This window comes from Podarcis gaigeae (assembly GCF_964106915.1).
Source record: "Podarcis gaigeae genome assembly, chromosome: 12".
NCBI classification, from domain to species: domain Eukaryota; kingdom Metazoa; phylum Chordata; class Lepidosauria; order Squamata; family Lacertidae; genus Podarcis; species Podarcis gaigeae.
In genome coordinates, this window is record NC_139688.1 from 9,291,724 (window position 1) to 9,312,311 (window position 20,588).

The 20,588-nt window shown below is 47.7% G+C and overlaps 1 protein-coding gene across 1 annotated transcript in view; it reads right to left on the reverse strand.

Moving 5' to 3' along the window:
- LOC310827742 (mitogen-activated protein kinase kinase kinase 3-like) overlaps positions 1–20,588 on the reverse strand; it is a 115,170-nt gene that overhangs the window by 16,906 nt on the left and 77,676 nt on the right. The window contains exons 6-11 of the mRNA XM_083704134.1: positions 18,704–18,817; positions 16,270–16,381; positions 9,290–9,423; positions 6,533–6,606; positions 4,141–4,199; positions 376–468 (exon numbers count right to left, since the gene is read on the reverse strand). Of these exons, the coding sequence (XP_083560260.1) occupies positions 376–468; positions 4,141–4,199; positions 6,533–6,606; positions 9,290–9,423; positions 16,270–16,381; positions 18,704–18,817 (586 nt within the window). The remainder of the gene's footprint in view (positions 1–375; positions 469–4,140; positions 4,200–6,532; positions 6,607–9,289; positions 9,424–16,269; positions 16,382–18,703; positions 18,818–20,588) is intronic.

The window sequence follows — 20,588 nt, forward strand, 5'->3', positions numbered from 1 at the left end:
GACAAAAGTTCAAAGATTCACAGAATGTTTAGGGGTATGCGTATCCCTGCGTCCCTCCAGAAAAAAAGCACTGGTTGTATGGAAGAATGTCCTCTTCCACTCAGCTACAGGCCTTTCCTAGTGCGGATCAGGCAGGGTCTACCACCTGGAGACATTTGGTCTACTCAAATTGAGTAGGGGAAAGAAAGCTATTATTTGGTGCCCACCTTATAGGGGCCCCACCCCGAACGGTACCTCTCTCCAGAGCTCGAGAGCCAGTGTGCTCAACGCAGCTGCAACAAGCCCAATTCCGCTTCCCAGTTTCTGCCCAAAGCACCCATTGAGTTGCTTTCTGCACCCTTCCCCTCAAAAACCCACCGATTTAAACAGCCTTACCGTCATTGTAGTCCTTGCGGCTCTGGGACAGGTGATACTGCCTTGGAAAAGTCCCTCCCTTGCCGAATCTCTCGCAAAACGGGATGTCGAAATCTGGCAAAAGTACAGAAATGACACTTACATCTAGTTCCTCTCCCCCTGCTTTGCCCATAACACTCTTGCATAATAAAATCCAAGATGGCAGCACTTACGTTAAGATTGTACACGGTCACGTTGAGATATTGGATCATGCTTTGGGTTGAACTAAGAGTAGTGCTGTGGGTTAAAGCCTCAGCGCCTAGGACTTGCCGATCGAAAGGTCGGCGGTTCGAATCCCTGCGGCGGGGTGTGCTCCCGCTGCTCGGTCCCAGCGCCTGCCAACCTAGCAGTTCGAAAGCACCTCCGGGTGCAAGTAGATAAATAGGGACCGCTTACCAGCGGGAAGGTAAACGGCGTTTCCGTGTGCGGCTCTGGCTCGCCAGAGCAGCGATGTCACGCTGGCCACGTGACCCGGAAGTGTCTCCGGACAGGGCTGGCCCCTGGCCTCTTGAGTGAGATGGGCGCACAACCCCAGAGTCTGTCAAGACTGGCCCGTACGGGCAGGGGTACCTTTACCTTTACCTTTAAGAGTAGAACAACAAACCATGGCCACAGCTGCACCTTGCATTTAAAGCATACTACTTTAAGCAACTACGGTTTTCCCCAAAGGATTCTGGGAAGTGTAGTTTGTTAAGGGTGCTGAGAGGGTGCCTCACACAGCTACAATTCCTAGAGTTGTTGATCCCTCTTCCTAGGGAAGTCTGGGAATTGTAGCTCTGTGAGGGGAACAGGGATCTTTTAGCGTAACCTTACCAGATTTTTTTCTCTCTTGGCACCCATAACAAGCCACACCTCCCAGGATGCTTTGGGGGAAACCACGCCTGTTATAGTGGTATCATAGTGATTTAAACGTAAGGTGCAGACAGGGTCTCCGGATTCTTTTTGCAGATTTTGTTGATGCTGCTGCTGCTTCTCCAAGCTGCTTGTGTCAAGAGGGAAAAGGGCTAAGAAAGTACACGTGGGCTCCTCAAGGAAAATATATCTGTGGGAAAAACTGGGGGAAGTGTGACTTCACCCTAAACTCAAATTCCGCCTTCTACGTGCCACATTTAATTGGTGCAAGAATGCTGCAATGGTAGCCAGCTGCCTCTCTGAGACATGACGGATGCTTCAAATGAAAGCAAGGAATGTGTGTGTGATTGCTGAATAATAATAATTTTGCATATATATGCACACACACACACACCACAGATCACCAAAACGGATGCAACTCGAGGGCTATCTGCTGGCACAGCATTAACCAGGCGGCAAATCTAAAAGGTATATTGTTGCAAAAAGTTCGCCGTCTTCCGCTGCCCAATTTTCCATTGCCGCACTTTTAACTCAGTCAAAAATCCTCCACTCACCGACCTCGCAAAGCCACTATTCGACGGTTACCCCTTTAGAGTCAGGTTTCCCAAACTTGGAGGTCCAGCTGTTTTGGGACTACAACTCCCATCATCCTGAGCTTGCAAAATCAGTGGTCAGGGATGATGGGAATTGTAGTCCAGAAACAGCTGGAGACCCAGGTTTGGGACACCCTGCTTTAGAGCCAAGGGGGCTTTCCTCCCACCCCCTTCTAGGAGCAGAGCATGTAGCGATGGTCGCACTATCAGCGTGAACAGCAAGCCAGGGAGGGGGCCTACAGAGCCCGCCACATCTTCGAGGCTCTGACAAACGGCCTTTTAAAGGGAAATTTGAGCCTTGCGACCCAGGGGGCGTATTAAAACTTCACAGGATCCCTTGGCCTTATTTGACGCTCGACTTCCATGCCTCAGCCCAGCGGCACCTCCACGAGCCAAACATTGTCTTTTCATCCTCTGGGCCCCCTGCCACGCATTCATTTTTTAATAGCAGAGGTCACTACGATGCAGCAATGATGAAATTTTCCGTGATTTCACCAGCTGCACACGTGCGCTCAAGTGAAGGCTTCTCAAACCAGAGCTCTGCGAGTTAACGTGTGCGATTTTGATGTTCTCCATCTTCCAAAACGCCTGTTGTGTGGGTATGCTTGGCCAGCAGTGCAACTGCCCAATTTTTGCCACAGCTCCATCCCTCTGGCTTCTCAGGGTTCTAGTCCTCAGGTAATTTTGTTACCTTATCTACATGGGCACTTTGCATACTGCTAAATTGAAGTAACCTATAAGCGGACCACAGTAAAGCCACTTCCGCCCTTTAGAGGAGGTGGAGTTGCGGGCTTCACAGCCCCACCACGCGCGCGGCGGCTGGAACATAGCCCCGTGTGATTGGGGGGATTCCCAGCCGTGTCACCCCCTGGCCGGCCAATCGGCCAGCTCAGGGGGCGTGGCCTACCCTATAAAGGCAGGACGCGGCTGGGGATCTCCCTCTTTGCCGCCTGTCAGCTGTTCCTGCTTTTCCCACCCTCCCACCCTATAAGGTTTTCGTTCCTTGACCTTGCTATGGACCTTGGTTGGTCGCCGTTGAGGGGCCTGGTAGGAATTTTCCCAATTGGCAAATTGGCACCAGCCACTTGTTTTCCACCTACCTCGTAGCAAATAGTCACAACTTCCTTGGTATTGGCGGTTAGGCATTGGTATAGTTCTGTAGATGGAAGAGGGGAGGTCGCGCCATCACCTGCCCTGCATATAGAAGGGTAGTCAGGTAAAGGGTTCTGGGGGGCGTGGCCCTGTCCAAAGGTTAGGGCCCAAGGCACGCCCCCTTGCGGTGGCCCCGGGGGAGTTCCTAGTTGATGCGCATCAGCAGGACTCCCCCTACTGGTGGTTAACCCTTCCCAGACTTCAAGCGGACGGGCTGAAGCCAGATATAGTCTGTTATGACCAATGCCTAAGCCAATACCGCTCATCACCTGTAACCAATAAAGTTGTGGCCTTATTTAGCCCATTAACCGTAATAATTGTGTCATGTGCCCTTATTTCCACTGATGGGGATGGGAACTCGCCACGCAAGATGAACAAATACAACAGAGATAAAACCTAACTCCAGAATCAGAAATGGTTCTTCAGTATGGGCCTAAAGTTCAGCAGGGAGCGGGTTCCGCAAAACTGTGCCAACAAAACGGAGCTGGCGGATATGAGCTGAGCATGCAAGGCTTCAAGGATCAGGTAGGGATGTCAGAGATGAGACTTTCCAAGGAAAAACATGGAATGGCATCATTTCACTCAAGGACTTCTCACAGTCTAGCCTTCAGCAGTCTCATGAGATTCTCAGGGTATCTCCAGGGATGTTGGAAATGGAAACAGGAGAAGAAATTTCCACAATTTGCATGTTTGCCTGAGGTCAGGAACACAAGCAAACATAAGCAGCACTCGCTGTCGCTTTTTTTTTTTTGGTCCATGAATGTTGCATTTTAACAAGGAGATTTATTTGCCACCCTTCGTCACAAGATCTCAGGGTGGTTTGCAAGACAAAAATACAAGCAAAAATAAAAAATAGTTAAAACAAAAACAACAAAATAACAACTCCCAAGAAATTATAACGTTTTCTGAATTGTCCTGATGTTTCCCTTCCACCGAAATGCAATGGAGTTAATTACGTGATTAATTTGCATTCATTTTGGCCGCAGCAGCTAGCGAGTAACTGATATAGTTTTGGCAGAAGCCAAACTGCAATGGAACAGAAACAGCACTGATTGCAACCAACGTAGGTTGGGGTGGAAATTGCTGCTTCTGTACATCCCTAGAGACCTCTCTTGGCGACAGTATACAATGCTGGTTCAGAGGAACTTACCTAGGCAATCAAGGCTGTCTTTGTCCCTTCTTGAAATAGGTGCTTGGCTAAAGGGGGGGCTGCATGAAGAGAAAGAGGTGCGTTAGACCCAGTGACATAGCCCTGGTCTTCAGCATCACTTATTCTAATACAACTATCACCAAAACAATAGTAAAGCTTTGCATTTATATTGCACTTTTATCGCAACCCAAACCTCATGGCTTCCAAATGTTTTGGACTATATAACTCACATCATCCCTGACCATTGGTCACACTGACTGGGGACAATGGGAACTGTAGTCAATAACATCTGGAAAAACACTGCCTGAGAACAGGGGTCTCCAACATTTTTAGGGCCCAGGGCAAATCTGGAAATCTATGACACTGTTGTGGGTACTTCAAAAAATATACAGTGGTACCTCGCAAGACGAATGCCTCGTAAGACGAAAAACTCGCAAGACGAAAGAGTTTTTCGGTTTTTGAGTTGCTTCGCAAGACGAATTTCCCTATGGGCTTGCTTCGCAAGACGAAAACGTCTTGCAAGTTTGTTTCCTTTTTCTTAAAACCGTTAATACCCAGGGTGCATTCAGGGGGTGCAGTTGCGACTTGACTTCGAGGAGCAACTCATAGGACGCGGTGTGGTAGCCTTTTTTGAGGTTTTTGAAGACTTTGGTGATTTTTGAAGCTTTTCCAAAATCCGTGCTTCGCAAGATGAAAGATTCGCAAGACGAAAAAACTCGCAGAACGATTAATTTCGTCTTGCGAGGTACCACTGTATATGTACCCATTTCAGAGAAGGAAAGCTGGTGATGCTCGCCAAACATTGCCATGCACATTTCAAACAGGACCGCAATACCTCAAGGACCGCCTCTTCCCATATGAACCTACCCGGACCCTGAGATCATCTTCTGAGGTCCTTTTTCACGTGCCTCCTCCTCGAGAGGTCCAGAGGGTGGCAACAGGGCCTTCTCTGCAGTGGCTCCCCATCTGTGGAATGCTCCCCCCAGGGAAGTTCACCTGGTGCCTTCATTATACGGTGGATGCTCGGGTTGCGAAAGTGATCCATGCGGGATGCACATTCGCAACCCACAGCAGCGCGTCTGCGCATGCGCAGTTTGCAATTTGACGCGTCTGCGCATGCGCAAAGCACGATTTAGCGCTTCTATGCATGCGCAGCCGCCAAAACCCGGAAGTAACCTGTTCCGGTGTAACCCAAAAAAACGCAACCTGAAGCGTCTGTATACCTGAGGTATGTCTGTACACCTTTAGGCGCCGGGCAAACACGTTCCTTTTTAACCAGCCCTTTGGCTGATCTTATTGACATCCAACACCCTTTTAGAATGTGGCTTTATTTTTTGGGTTATTGGGTTACTGCTTTTGGTTTGATTTTGTATGTTGTGGTCTTATTGTAAACTGCCCTGAGGCCTCTGGGTATAGGGTGGTGTATAAGTTGAATAAATAAGTAATAATAATAATAATAATAATAATAATAATAATAATAATAATAACCAGACTAAAAAGGAGGTAACAGCCTCACCCAACAGGCAACCCCCAACTATACAAGAAGCCCCAAAGAAACAAAAACATCTGGAGGGAGTAGGAGGCCTTGACAGGAGAGGGCAGGTGTTTGAGGGCCTTGTGAGTCTCACAAGAGTGACTTTGTGGACCCCAAATTTGGAAAGCGTTTGAACCAATTCACGCACGGCAGACTTGCAAGGCAGGCCAGCGATACCATTTTGCTGTTCACATGGCAGTTTCCGCTGACCAGCCCTTAGAGGAGGCAACCATACTTCTCCCTCACCTCCTGGTAGCAACTAATGAAGCAAATACTTAAACGGGACGTCCTGGCCTGTGGCGCTTTCTCACACCTCAAAAGCAAAAGCCAATTAAGTGTAGTGCGGGGAAACGGGAGAGAACAAATGTGATGACGTCCTGGCACATGTTTCTTTTACTGGACGTTGCCAGGGAGACCTAGGGGGGAGATGAGGGTCAGTGGTAGCCATACATCTCCCGTAACAGTCAGTGAGGGCCGTAGGCCACCCAATTTGTTCACAGCTAAGGTGACATCTGAGGTGGAGGCCTCTCAGCTCATGTTCTTCATCACTAGAGAAACTACCAGAGACCCGTCTTGAGTGCTTGTGGAGATGAACTGGGCCTTCTAGAGTATCCAGTTCTTTGCTAAGTGTGCAGGACAACTTGAGGCAAACGGTCTTCGCCAACGGATGGTCCTCTCCTGCTTCTGCTTGAAGACCTCCAGTGATGGTGAGATCCTTCTAGGCTCTCCTCCCATCTTGCCACCTGCCGGACATCATCCAGACTATGACCTCAAGGACCATGTGGGCAGGTATGGACACAGGCAGCCCCTTCAGGTATCTTGGTCCACTAGCTGTAAAGACGACCATATCTAGCTTACCTGTCTCCAGATCTATCCAGGGACTGACAGCTTGACGAGAGCGAGTCGTTTGGGCTGATGAACGGCTCCAACAACTTTTTGAGAGGAAAAGAGGAAAGAAAGCAGGGGAGAGAGAGAGAGAGAGAGAAAGAGACAGAGAAAGACAAAGACTCATAAATTTTTAAAGAAACAATGAAAGCTCCCTCTTTTTTTGGCATCGAGACTCACACTGCACATCTGTGCTCGGCTTCTGCCAAAATACATTCGGAGCGATTTTGGATCTCGTTGTTGTCATGTTAAAAATATGAGAAAGGTCGCAATAGCATCACGGAACGAAAAGACCTCACCTTGCCAACGAGAGCAGCCGCCGGGGGCTTAGTAGGGAAATGGGGCGCTCTCTGGGACGCCTGCAAGGAGATAGTGACTGCAACAATCGTCTCCCCGTTTGCAATTCCTAGCAACTGGTTTTCAGAGGGACGGTGTTTCCCATACAGTGGTACCTTGGGTTACATACACTTCAGGTTACAGACTCCGCTAACCCAGAAATAGTACCTCAGAACTTAGCTTCAGGATGAGAACAGAAATTGTGCTCTGGCGGCATGGCCGCAGCAGGAGGCCCCATTAGCTAAAGTGGTGCTTTAGGTTAAGAACAGTTTCAGGTTAAGAACGGACCTCCAGAACGAATTAAGTACTTAACCCGAGGTACAACTGTAGTGCAGGAGCCATGATATAATGCTCCAGCCTTTCAGTTAAGTAATACAGTGGTTTCTATCCTCATCCTGAAGCAAAGTTCTGAAGCACTATTTCTGGGTTAGCGGAGTCTGTAACCTGAAGCGTATGTAACCTGAGTTACCACTATACGGTGAAGCTTGTGCCAGGGGGCATGCGAATCAGGAGTTGCTGTCCCACAAATGCGGCAACCACCTGCTTTGCCTGCAGAAGGTCCCGGGTTCGGTTTCTGGTATCTCCAGATAGGGCTGGTGTGGGGTAGCTCTCTGCCTGAAATCCTAGAGTGCCGCTTCGAATCAGTGCAGACTATAGTGAGCTGTGAGACCCAATGGTCTGATTCGGTTCCCTGTGTTCCTGGGTGGAGGCCAGCTTCAGTCTAGCCCAGGGGTCAGCAAACTTTTTCAGCAGGGGGCCAGTCCACTGTCCCTCAGACCTTGTGGGGGCCGGACTATATTTTGGGGAGGGGGGAATGAACGAATTCCTATGCCCCACAAATAACTCAGAGATGCATTTTAAATAAAATGCTCATGTAAAAACACGCTGATTCCTGGACCGTCCGCAGGCCGGATTTAGAAGGCGATTGGGCCCGATCCGGCCCCCATGCCTTAGTTTCCCTACCCATGATCTAGCCAGAGTGATGTGCCATAGGAAACTCTGCTACCCCTGGACCTGGAAAGTCAGGTGATGCGAAAGGGCCAATTGGGCACTACCGGAGGATATTAAGACTTACAGACCGGCTGTTATGTACTGAGTTGAATAGGATCCAAAATGCAGCAGTCTGATTGGTCCTAGAACAATGAGATTCAGAATGCAGCAGTCTGATTGGTCCTAGAACAATAGGATTCAGAATGCAGCAGTCTGATTGGTCCTAGAACAATGCAGCAGTATGATTGGTCCACAGGAGCCACCCAATCCAGCTCCAGGTGGAAGTGAATCCGCAACCTGATTGGCCTACAGAAGAATCCCGGAATTAGCCAATCACGTGCAGCCCATTGTGTAAATAATGTATATAAAGCAGATATTTTGGGGGGACATTCATTCCTCCTCACCACCATGAGCTGAATAAAGAGCATGAAATCCACTCTCGACTCCAAGTATATTTCACCGGCCGAATTCCTTCAGTCTGGGCAAATAGTCCCTGTCCACCTCTCCCCCCCCCGCCTAAAGAAAGCTAGCTGACTTTCTGTATTGTGGTGCAACTCTGACATGAAGAATTAGTCTGTGATATGCTCCTTCCTGGACCGTACCATTTCAGGATGCAGTCCAAATGGGATTTGAATGCTCCCCCACGTTCAGATAAAAAGCCACCTTCCTGCATGTGGAAGGCTAGCAGTTCAGGGGAACAGAGACTCTAAAACGATCTTCCTTGGCAGGCTAGGTGTCAGAGTGCAAGGCTTTTGGAACAACCATCATAATTATGATGATGCGGGGAGGCACATTCGCTGAGGCAACCCTTCACTTGAACTAGTCCAGAAGGAGCTGCGCCACATAATAAAATTGGTTCCAAGCAACCTAACCTAAGGAAAATCATCGTATTTTTCGCTCTATAAGATGCACCAGACCATAAGACGCACCTAGTTTTTGGAGGAGGAAAACAAGACAAAAATATTCTGAATCCCAGAAGCCAGAACAGCAAGAGGGAACGCTGTGCAGCACTCCCACTCGCTGTTCCGGCTTCTGGGATAGCTGCGCAGCCTGCTTTCGCTCCATAAGACGCACACGCATTTCCCCTTGCTTTTTAGGAGGGAAAAAGTGTGTCTTATAGAGCGAAAAATACAGTAGGTTGGAGAGCAACATGAGAGTGCTTCAACCTTGGGCATCCCCACATGTTCTTGGACTGCAACTCCCATCAAAGGCGGGCCATTACCCAACTGTCTGTGTTGACGGAGGCACATGGTTGAAGCTCCTCCATTAGAAAGACTCCCAGGAGGTCAGAGAAAAAGCCCCCAAAGGCTTTGTTTTGCAAGGGACACCCAGTCACTTTTTGCCATCTTACGCCCTTCCCCAAACAAAGACAGGCAAGGCAATCGCTTCCAGGTTCTAGCTTACGTTTTGGTCCATCATCTCAGGGATGAACTCCCCTTCGCTGTTGATGCTGGTGTAGGAACCCTGGCGGGCGATCTGCTGCTGTTCTTCGGGGACGCTTCCAGGGGGCGGAGAACTGCGGCCGGTGTGCAGGGAGCCTGCAAAACAGAGAAATAATAATAATAATAATAATATAATTTATTATTTATACCCCGCCCATCTGGCTGAGTTTCCCCAGCCACTCTGGGCAGCTCCCAATCAAGTGTTAAAAACAGTACAGCATTAAATATTAAAAACTTCCCTGAACAGGGCTGCCTTAAGATGTCTTCTGAATGTCAGGTAGTTGTTTATCTCTTTGACATCTGATGGGAGGGCGTTCCACAGGGTGGGCGCCACTACTGAGAAGGCCCTCTGTCTGGTTCCCTGTAGTCTCACTTCTCGCAATAAGGGAACCGCCAGAAGGCCATCGGAGCTGGACCTCAGTGTCTGGCTGAACGATGGGGTGGAGCCACTCCTTCAGGTATACTGGGCCGAGGCCATTTAGGGCTTTAGAGGTCAGCACCAACACTTTGAATTGCGCTCGGAAATGTACTGGGACTCAATGCAGATCTCTCAGGACTGGTATTATGTGGTCTTGGCGGCCACTCCCAGTCACCAGTCTAGCTGCCACATTCTGGATTAATTGCAGTTTCTGGGTCACCTTAAAAGGTAGCCCCACGTAGAGCGCGTTGCAGTAGTCCAAGCGGGAGATAACTAGAGCATGCACCACTCTGGCGAGACAGTCTGCGGGCAGGTAGGGTCTTAGCCTGCGTACCAGATGGAGCTGGTAGACAGCTGCCCTGGACACAGAATTGACCTGCACCTCCATGGACAGCTGTGAGTCCAAAATGACTCCCAGGCTGCGCACCTGGTCCTTCAGGGGCACAGATAGCCTATTCAGGACCAAGGAATCCCCCACACCCACCCGCCCCCTGTCCCCCCAAAACAGTACTTCTGTCTTGCCAGGATTCAACCTCAATCTGTTAGCCGCCATCCATTCTCCAACTGCCTCCAGGCCCAGGGATTCAAGTGCAAGTACCAGGAGCTTGCAAAGGCGCACGACTCCGTAATACGGCAGCACTCAAGAGTCTTGTTTTTAACTGGAGATGCTGGAGACAGGACCTGGGACCTCCTGCAAGCGTTTTCCCACGGATCCAAAGGGGTTTCCCGGTTATCAGCAGAGAAGGGGCAGGGGGACAATGCTAAGAGCAAACATCTCCACACAAAATGGCAGCTGTTAAGTTGTGGGTGAACATACCAGACGACACAGCCATTCTTCAGACAGCTCTTGTTTATTCACAGGCCAGAACAGAACTGAACTGAAAGGTTCAGCCAGCCTGCTTATATAGAGCTCCACTACAACGCAACAGTAACCACTTTCTGTAACTATCCAATCGCTGAACGTCACTTTCAATCCCTTATTTGCATATGTGGACCTGAGTGAAAAAACTATCTACGGTATCCCCCTGCTGGCCCAGGGTGAGAACTTCAGTACATAACAGCAGCAAAGGAAGCCGTTCCTTTTGGGCTGCAGCAACACTGCAACCACAGAGCAGAGCGCGCTGCCATTGGCTAGGGAGTCAGAGCTGGGTTCAAGTCCACACTCAGCCACCATGTTTGTGATCTGCATCAGAGAGCAACACACAGGGATGTGTTGATGCTTGCTATTAGCACTAGGCTGTACTGCTATGAGCAATACGGTCCTGCTGTTTTGGCTTCCACCCAATCACCCCTGGAGAGGAGGATTTGAATGGTTTTATTTTACTTATGCAACTGTAAATTAAAATAAAATAAAATAAAATAAAATAAAATAAAATAAAATAAAATAAAATAAAATAAAATAAAATAAAATAAAATAAAATAAAATAAAATAAAATAATAAAATGGATGGGGACCAGGTCAGCGATCATCAGCCTAACTCTTCCTCACAGGGTTGTTGTGAGGATAAAACGGGAGGGGGAGAATAGGCTAATGTATGCCCTCCCATGAGATCCTTAGAGATCTAGGAATCTAATCCTCTGCTGCTTGGCTTTCTTCCGCCCTTCATTTCTTTCAAAAGAGAGGGTTAAGGGGATGGAAGAGAGAGAGACAGTGTGGAGCAGTGGTTAAAGTATCAGACCTGGGAGACCAGGGTTCAAATCCCCATCCGACCACGAAGTTCACCAGGTGCAACCTTCGGCCACTCACTCCGTTTTCTCCGCCTAACCTGCCACGCAGGGTTCTTTAAGGGAGTTAAATGAGGAAGTCAAAGAATTGGAAGAAACAAGATTTACCAACTATCAAAGAATGGCAGATGAAGATGATGGACTATATGGAACTTGCCGAACTGACTGGGAGACTCCGAGACCAGAGAGAAGAGACGATTGGAAGAAGTTTAAAGAATATTTGAAAAAATATGTTAATATTTAAATTCTAGAATAGCTTTGGAAGTGGATATAGGCTGTAGGGTTAGAAGTAGAAGGTAGTGTATTTTAAAACAGTATTATTTGTAAGTGATAAAATGTGGAGATTTTTATGGTAAAAGTAAGTGTGATTAAAAAAATGGTTACAAATTGTGATATATGTAAACTGCTAAAGATGAGGTAAAATGAAAATCAGATGGGGGGACTTGGGGAAGCTCACTTAACAATGCTTAGAAAAAATAAGGATAAGGCGAGAATTTCTTTGTATAGTTTTTTCTGTTTGTGTTGTGTTTTTTAGTTGTGTTATAAAATGAATTAAAAAATGGGGGGGGGGATGAGGAAGGGGGAGAAACCAGTACAGAATGGCAGATGAAGGTGATGGATTACATGGAACTGGCGGAAATGACTGGCAGAATCCGAGACCAGGGAGAAGAGTCGGTAGAGGAAGACTGGAAGAAATTTAAAGTCTATCTACAGAAACATTGTAAAATTAAGGAATGTTAGAAGGATGCTGGAATGAAGCTATGTGGTTTTAGCAGTAATGTTATAAAGGATTAAGTAAAAATGGATTGTTAACAGGTCAGAATGTAAAGTTACAATATACTAAGATAAATTAGTAAGATAAAAACAAAGAAGGAAAGGATTTGCTGAAATAACTAATGAACTAGAATACAAAAAAGGGAGGTGTGAGGAGGTCAAGGAAACAAGCAAATGATAGATAAGATATGGAAAGATGGATTTGTTTTTAATTGTTTTTAATTTTTGTATTTTGTATTTTCTGTTTTTCTTTTTCTTTCTTTTTTATTCTTGTAACTTTTTGAAACACCAATAAATATTATATATATATATATATATATAAAAAAAAGAGAAACCAGTTCTGTCCCCTCGGAGCTCCATGGAAAACAAGACAGGATATAAAAGCAATAAACGCATTAAGTCAGTGAATAAGATAGGGGCAGAGAAATATGTGGGGTTCTCCCATGCTCCAGGTTATTAAAAAGTACAGCATGTCCCATGAAGAGAGATGCCATTCCCGTCTGGCAGGCCCTGGGGCCTTTCAATGTCCTTTCCCACTCCGCTATTTTACAGCCAGATCCACTGTGACCTCGCTTGGCTGTTTCCAAAAAAGCAGGGGTGGTTTTGTGTGTGTGTGTGTGTTTTGCCTGGCTCCCTTCTCGCTGCTTCCTCCTCCTGCCTCGCCACATCCAAAAGCTGTTCATCGGAAAAATGCCACAGTCTTGGCGTCATTCCTCGCAGAGATCCAGCGAGGCGAAGGAAAGGCTCCGTTATAAGGATCCTGAACGGCCGCCGGCCACTCAGGGCGTCAACAACAGCAGCGCCACCCAAAGCAGGGCACCTCATCTGACCCCGGACCGTGGAGGGCACAACGGATGTGCTTGGTGCCGCACTTTGTGGGGCTCTGAGGTCTCGAACCAGGAACTCACAGGGCTCAGAAGAATGCACCACCATGGACATGTGTTATGTACTGAGTTGAATAGGATCCAAACTGCAGCAGTCTGATTGGTCCTAGAACAATGCAGCAATATGATTGGTTGGCAGCAACCACCCAATCATGCTCCAGATATAAGTGAATCCACAACCTGATTGGCTTACAGTAGAATTCCAGAATTAGCCAATCATGTGCAGCCCATTGTGTAAATAATGTATATAAAGCAGATACTTTGAGGGGACATCCATTCATTCCTCCTCACCACTATGAGCTGAATAAAGAGCATGAAATCACTTTGCGACTCTGAGTATATTTCAACATGCCACAAGGGGGAGCCGCTCCATATCTCGCAGCCATTATTCTTGGGTCTCAGCCACCATCTATGCAGCCGATAGACCCTGCAGCCGGGTTCTGTGTGACCGAGCCCCAAGTAACCCCTTAAAATCTGACTGCACACAGTGGCGTAGCGTGGGTTGTCAGCACCCGGGGCAAGGCAAATAATTTGCGCCCCCTAACCCGTGGATTTGCGCCCCCTAACCCTAACCCCCAGATGTTGCGCCCGGTGCGGCCGGCCCCCCCCCTGCACCCCCCACGCTGCACCACTGACTGCAAGTATGGATGCACCCAAACAGGAGGCTGGATCCTGCCCCCGGTATATGGAAGACTATGAATGTAATCTAGTAATAGCTCCACCTGAGCAAACAATACAGTATTGGCCTAAATATAAGCCTCACTTTCTTTCTTTTTCCAAATTCCGACCGTGAAAAGTTAAAGCGTGACTTAAATTCGCGACCTTACAAAAATGGGCTTTTACCGCTGCTGAAACATATGCTAAAATGCAACGGGTGTGAGTGCCTGCAGAATTTTAAGGGAGCAGCTTATATTTGGGCATTGTCTTTTTTCCTCCTCATCCCCCTTGAAGTTGGGTGCGGCTTATATTTGGGCCAATTATACGGTATTTGTGCACATGCACACACACACACTGAAGATTGAACTTATCTTTTTTTGTTTTTAAAAACCTTACTGCAAAGTAGCTGAAACTCTGCTGTAAAGACAGGCAAATTCTGCAATTCTGCTTTTCATTTCAAGAGTTGTTTTTCTTCCAAGATACTGCTATCAAAACTTGAGGTGTATCTCTGCCTGCCCCCCTCCCTCCTCCTTATAATCATGAGGACCAGAAAGTTGCTTTGTTTAAAGGAAACGAAGTTTTGATTTTCAGTATTCCCTGTCTTGGAGGGCCTACACCGCAGCCATGAAAGTTTTCCATTCCACCCAAGCATGCCCTAATAATAATAATAATAATAATTGCACTTATCGCCATAGTGATTTATTTAGGACAACTCAGTAAAATCCAGGCCTTGGCCTCCGTAATAATAAATAATGAAGCAGCCCCATAAACTGTGTGTTGAGCATCGGTTGTCCCCATTACAGAAGGACAGGAAGTTTATGGGTTCTGCCAGCAACAAACTTGCATCAGTTCCAAATTCCATTGGGTTATTGGTGTTTGTGTGTGGCAGGGGAAACAGGCTGGCAGTCCAAAGAGGAAAAAAAATATTGTTAACTTTGTTCGAGTACAAGAAGCATCTGCAGTGACTTGATGTAACAGCACATTTTGTTTCAGAAGGAACCATCCCAGAATTCTGGGCACAGTCTCAATGGTGGGAGGAAAGCTTTGACAATTAAACAGAAATTACAGGCCCCTGGTTTGTGTCAGCAACTGGGGGAATGTGTGACAACCTACCCGCTTCTCCAGCAAAAGACTGGGGCTTTTGGTGGTAGCAGCTACAGGGAAAAGAGCAAGTTGCCTCAAAGCATAGCTTGTCGGCTGGATAACTGGATGGGGTCAAATCTGAAGACCTTGAGAGCAGAGCTGCTGGATGAGGCCCAACGCCTATTCAGTCCAGCACCCTCTTCTGACAGTGGCCAGAAACAGTGGCGTAGCATGGGGGGTGCAGGGGGGGCTGGGCGCAACATCGGGGGGGGGGGAGCTCGCACTCGCAGCTCTCTGCCCCTACTAAAATCCACGGGTTAGGGGGCGCAAATTACTTGCCTTGCCCCGGGTGCTGACAACCCACGCTACGCCACTGGCCAGAAAGATGCATATGGGTAACCTGTAAACAGGCCAAGAATCCATCAACACCTGTGATTCCCCAAAACTGGTATTCATACTACTTCTGACAGTGACGATAGATTTATCTAATCAGATAAATCTCTGGCCATATACCCCTGCCCAGCGAATGTGCTTATCAGAGTGTTGAATGCTGAGAAGTGTGCTTAGCTTGCACTAGAAACCGGGCTTTTAGTGTTTCAACTCCAGCCCCCTGGAATCAGTTGGTTATTGAAAATAGACAAGGAAATCCACTGCATCAATGGCATATTGCAGAATACACTTGGGGGGGCTGGGGACTGGAGCGGCCCCCTGTTTCCTGATGAGGAAAGGTTTTCTGACTCCCTAGCCAATGGCAGCGCGCTCTGCTCTGTGGTTGCAGTGTTGCTGCAGCCCAAGAGGAACGGCTTCCTTTGCTGCTGTTACGTACTGAAGTTCTCACCCTAGGCCAGCAGGGGGATACCGTAGATAGTTTTCACTCAGGTCCACATATGCAAATAAGGGGTTGAAAGTGACGTTCAGCGATTGGATAGTTACAGAAAGTGGTTACTGTCGCGTTGTACTGGAGCTCTATATAAGCAGGCTGGCTGAACCCTTCAGTTCAGTTCTGTTCTGACCTGTGAATAAACAAGAGCTGTTTGGAGAATCGCTGTGTCGTCTGATATGTTCACCCACAACTTAACACCGGCCATATACCCCTGCCCAGCGACTGCTCTTCAGATCGGGCACTGCTGAGAGTGTTGAATGATGAGAAATGTGCTTAGCTTGCACTAGAAACCGGGCTTTTAGTGTTTCGGCTCCTACCCCCTGGAATCAGTTGGTTCTTGAAATTAGACAGGGAAATCCATCACTAACACACTGTTACTGCATCAATGGCATGTTGCAAATTACACTCGGTGGAGCTGGGGACGGGGACTGGAGCGACCCCCTGTTTTCTGATGAGGAAAGGTGGCTGTCACTGCCCTGGCAGACCCTGTGGGAGAAAGAGAAGCTGAGTTTCACCGACCTGTGGAATGCTTCCGTGTCCTCTCTGCATCTTTGTACAGGGACCCCAAGATATCTCCCATCGATTTGGAGATCCTCATCTCGTGCTGCTTGCTGTTGTTGGGTTGCAGAGACTACGGGAGGTATGAGAAGAGAGAGTTGTTAGGTTTCAGTCTCCTCCGCAGGGAGGGAAGCTTAAAATATTCCAGGCATACGCATGAGTGCCGAAGCCCAGGGTCAACTGGGACTCAGTCTCCCTGTCCGGAACATAGCTGCCAACTTTTCCCTTTTCTTGTGAGGAATCCTATTTGGAATAAGGGAATTTCCCTTTAAAAAAGGGAAACGTTGACAGCTATGGTCCAGAAACATATCGCTGGACCCTAATCTGTAGTGGCTGGTGCCCATGGGAACTGATAGGGCAGAAAGCAGGGAGCCCAACAGTAGGGGGCGCCAGAGCCAACGACAGGCAGAGCCAATGGATTCATTCTTCAGTGAAGGAGAATCCACCACTTTCCAAGGTCAGCTGTTCCACGGTCAAACAGCTTCTACTGTCAGAAGGTTCTTCCTGCCTGATGTTTTATCAGATCCCCCTTTCTTGTAACTTGAACCCATGTTAGAAGGCATCTGAAGGCAGCCCTGTTTAGTGAAGCTTTTAATGTTTAATAGGTTATTGTATTTTAGTGTTTTGTTGGAAGCCGCCCAGAGTGGCTGGGGAAATAATAAATTCTTATTATTATATTATTATTATGTGGTTGGACTGCAACTCCCATTGTCTCTGAAGGAGGGCAGAAGGAGGCTGTTGGGAAATGCTCCCTTTACTCTATGGTCTTCACTGGCCCCAAGGCTGGGGAGCCTGAGAGATTTTGCTTTGTCCAAAGTGGCTCAGGAAGGCACACGAGGAGACTTGCTCTCCTTCCAAAAATGCTATTTTCCAGCTTCAAAATACAGTGGTACCCCGGAAGTCAAACGGAATCCATTCTGGAAGTTCGTCTGACTTCCACAACGTTCAAAAACCAAGGCACGGTTTCCGATTGGCTGGATGGAAGCTTCCTGCAGCCAATTGGAAGCCACGTTGGACGTTCGGGTTCTAAAGAACCATTCACAAACCGGAACACTCACTTGTGGGTTTGCGGCGTTTGGGAGCCAAAACGTTCGAGTCGCAAGGCGTTTGTCAACCAAGGTACGACTATAATGGCAAGGGGTGTGGGGCTGTACCCTGGTCAACTGAGGAAGGTGAGAGGGAGACAGGAAGATTCGGTTCTGGTCAGTGGGAACTATAGAGTGCAGGCTTGTGTGGAGAAATATCACACTACCACACAAAGTTCATGCCGCAGGGTTGAATCTAGGGCAGGCACGTTCAACAGGTGGATCACTGGACGTCTGTAGAAGATCACTGGTAGATCACAGACTCCCCCCAAAGAAGCCCAAGAACTTCGGCTCCCCTCAAAAAAGCTAAATATTTTAGCTCTACAGCCCATAAAAAGAAGCTCAACTACCTTGACCTGAACCCCCCAAAAGGGGGTAGATCACTGCGGGTTTTTAACTCTGCGAGTAGATCGCAATCTCTTGGGAGTTGGCCACCCCTGATCTAGGGAATCCAAAGGGAAATCTGTCTAGTTAAGCTGAAGAATTAATCACAATAGCCTTTTAGTCAACCGGGCGCCCTTCAGATGTCTGGAACTACAACTCCCATCCGCCCCAGGCTGAAAAAGTCCCCACCACAACCACTCCCACCTTGGTCTAGGTGAATCCTTGGTCTGATCCTGCAAGGGGACACTTATCTCCTTATCCCAAATAATAAGGCTGGGTTTTGCTTGAGGGCTGCTAGATGCTAACAGGACGGCAATTGCACCGTGCAGGGGCTGTTCAGAAAATGGGGTGGAGAAAAATGAACTCCAAAGCAGAGCTGAGTGAACAAAAAAACCCCTGATATGACCAGATGCCAGTTCTAACGTGTCCCTTGTGACACATTCGCCACCATTAAAACACGCAAGAGCGTTTTGACTCCCTGGGACAAGAGCATCGCGTTTTGTAAGGGTAAAGGGACCCCTGACCATTAGGTCCAGTCGTGGCCGACTCTGGGGTTGCGGCGCTCATCTCGCTTTACTGGCCAAGGGAGCCGGCGTACGGCTTCCGGGTCATGTGGCCAGCATGACTAAGCCGCTTCTGGCGAACCAGAGCAGCGCACAGAAACGCCGTTTACCTTCCCGCCAAAGCGGTACCTATTTATCTACTTGCACTTTGATGTGCTTTCTAACTGCTAGGTTGGCAGGAGCAGGGACTGAGCAACGGGAGCTCACCCCGTCGCGGGGATTCAAACCGCCGACCTTCTGATTCGCAAGTTCTAGGCTCTGTGGTTTAACCCACAGCGCCACCCGCGTCCCCATCGCGTTTTGCTTTGTACACAAATGGAAGGAGGAAGGGGGTGGTTGGGGAAAGCGCAGCCGCTCTCTCACGTTTGTTTTCTTTGCCGTTTTCACAAACACTTTTAGGCTCTTCAGAGAAGGGCTGAGGTCCAAGTGTTCCACTGCCCGGTCCAAGTCTTCCTGGGATTTCAGGGGAATCAGGAGCTGGGAAAAGATTGAACAAACACCGTTGTTGCAGCTGAGGTACAAACGGAGGAAGCCAGAGAGCAGCCTGGGGCTTGGGAACTGGCGGGGAGGTGGGCAGTTGGACCCGGGGCACAGCAAAAGGAACCCGAGGCCCCCGGCAGAAAATAGCAGCCAAACATCTGGGGGCTTTGACCTTTTCTTCCAAGATAGTATCCCCCCAGAGGACTCGGATAAAAGTTATCAAAACAACGACCTGCGAAAGGGAAGATGCAGAAGCGCTGCTGGCGTAGTTTGTCGGTTTGAAAACAAGACAGGCGTGCTTCTTAAAGGCAGCCGCTTCTGAACGCTGGGCTGCAGGGAAAGAACTCTTAGCATGTGCAGAGAATTAAATTGGTTATTGAATTCATCAGATAATTACAGGTTTCCCTGGAAGCCCTGAGTGTCGAACCACTAAGGAAGCTGCTTGTTGTGTCTCTGTGTGATTCCCTGCTCTGGGTTTTGTTTCCTTCCAGGTTTGTTCAGACGAGTGACTGATTTAGAAAGGGAAATAAAGAAATGTGCTACTCTGAGAGCAAGGTAGAAGAGTACTTATTTTGGATATAAAAGCTGCTCCAATTTCATTTCAGAAAATAGCGTGCTTTAGCTATCCGGTCGTGGAGGCCCAGATTTCATTTGCGATTATTATTGTTAGGGAAACTTACATCTGTCTAAAATAAACACCGACGGCAGCTCACAATATAATTTAAAAGCAGATCAGTCCACAAAGAGGCAAAACTAACATGCAATTTAAAAACACCAGAGAGAGCAGCTAAAAATTTGTAGAGTGTAATAAAAACCACTGAGAAGGGCCTCTCCAATGTCCCAACCAATTGTATTTCTGCTGTTGAGACTGGGATTCGAATCAGGTCCTCTTTTGCACTTCCCAGACTAATATAAGGATCAGAACTTAATTAAAGAGAGGCCTCATAAATGTTCAGAATGTGAAGCCAAGCCTTTGGCTGGCTGACATGCAATGCCCTTTTAAATGTGTTTGTGGGGGGAGGGTATTGTTTTGCCTCTGGTTTTACTTTTATTACGTATTTTGTGTTCTTATTCTGCATTTTAATGTTGTGGAGCACCCTGTGATTTTCGGCCGAAGAGCCGTATACAAATTTAATAAAGAAAGAGAACAACGGTTATCCTTAAGATTTCGCACACCTTCATAACTTGCGATGAAGTTCTCTGCTCAAAAAAAGGTACTGCGATGCTTTAAAATACATTTATAATTGTGTGGATGGAGATGATGTATGTTTCTAAGCATGTGTTTCATTTTTTAAAAAAACACAAATTGTGTGTGGATTTCTTTTTTTTCTTTTCTTTTTTGAGAACAAAATCCACAGGTAATGCCAAAATGGGGCAGAACAGACTTATGAATATGCATATGTGAAAGTAACATGAAGTTAGTTTTGTGAACAATGGGAATAATCCACCCATTCCAACTATGTATTTGAACATTTCCCCACCCCTAATCAGTCTGGCCTAGAATTTGGACCTGAACTTTGGGGGCAGTTCCCTGGCAGTCCCCTAACCTCACCCCCCCCATCTTCCACCCCCAAACCTACACAGGCCTTCCAAAAAACTGCCTCTGACTGGAATAAAATGTCCTACGGACTTAGGAACCTCTCCACCAATGTTCCATGTGGTCCCGTGCCCGGTTATCGAGGCGCCAAAAAAAGGGACACCGTGTTTGAAAACTTCTGCCTGTGGTCCTTTTGCCTAATTGTTTGTGTCTAGCAAGAAGGTTTTCTTC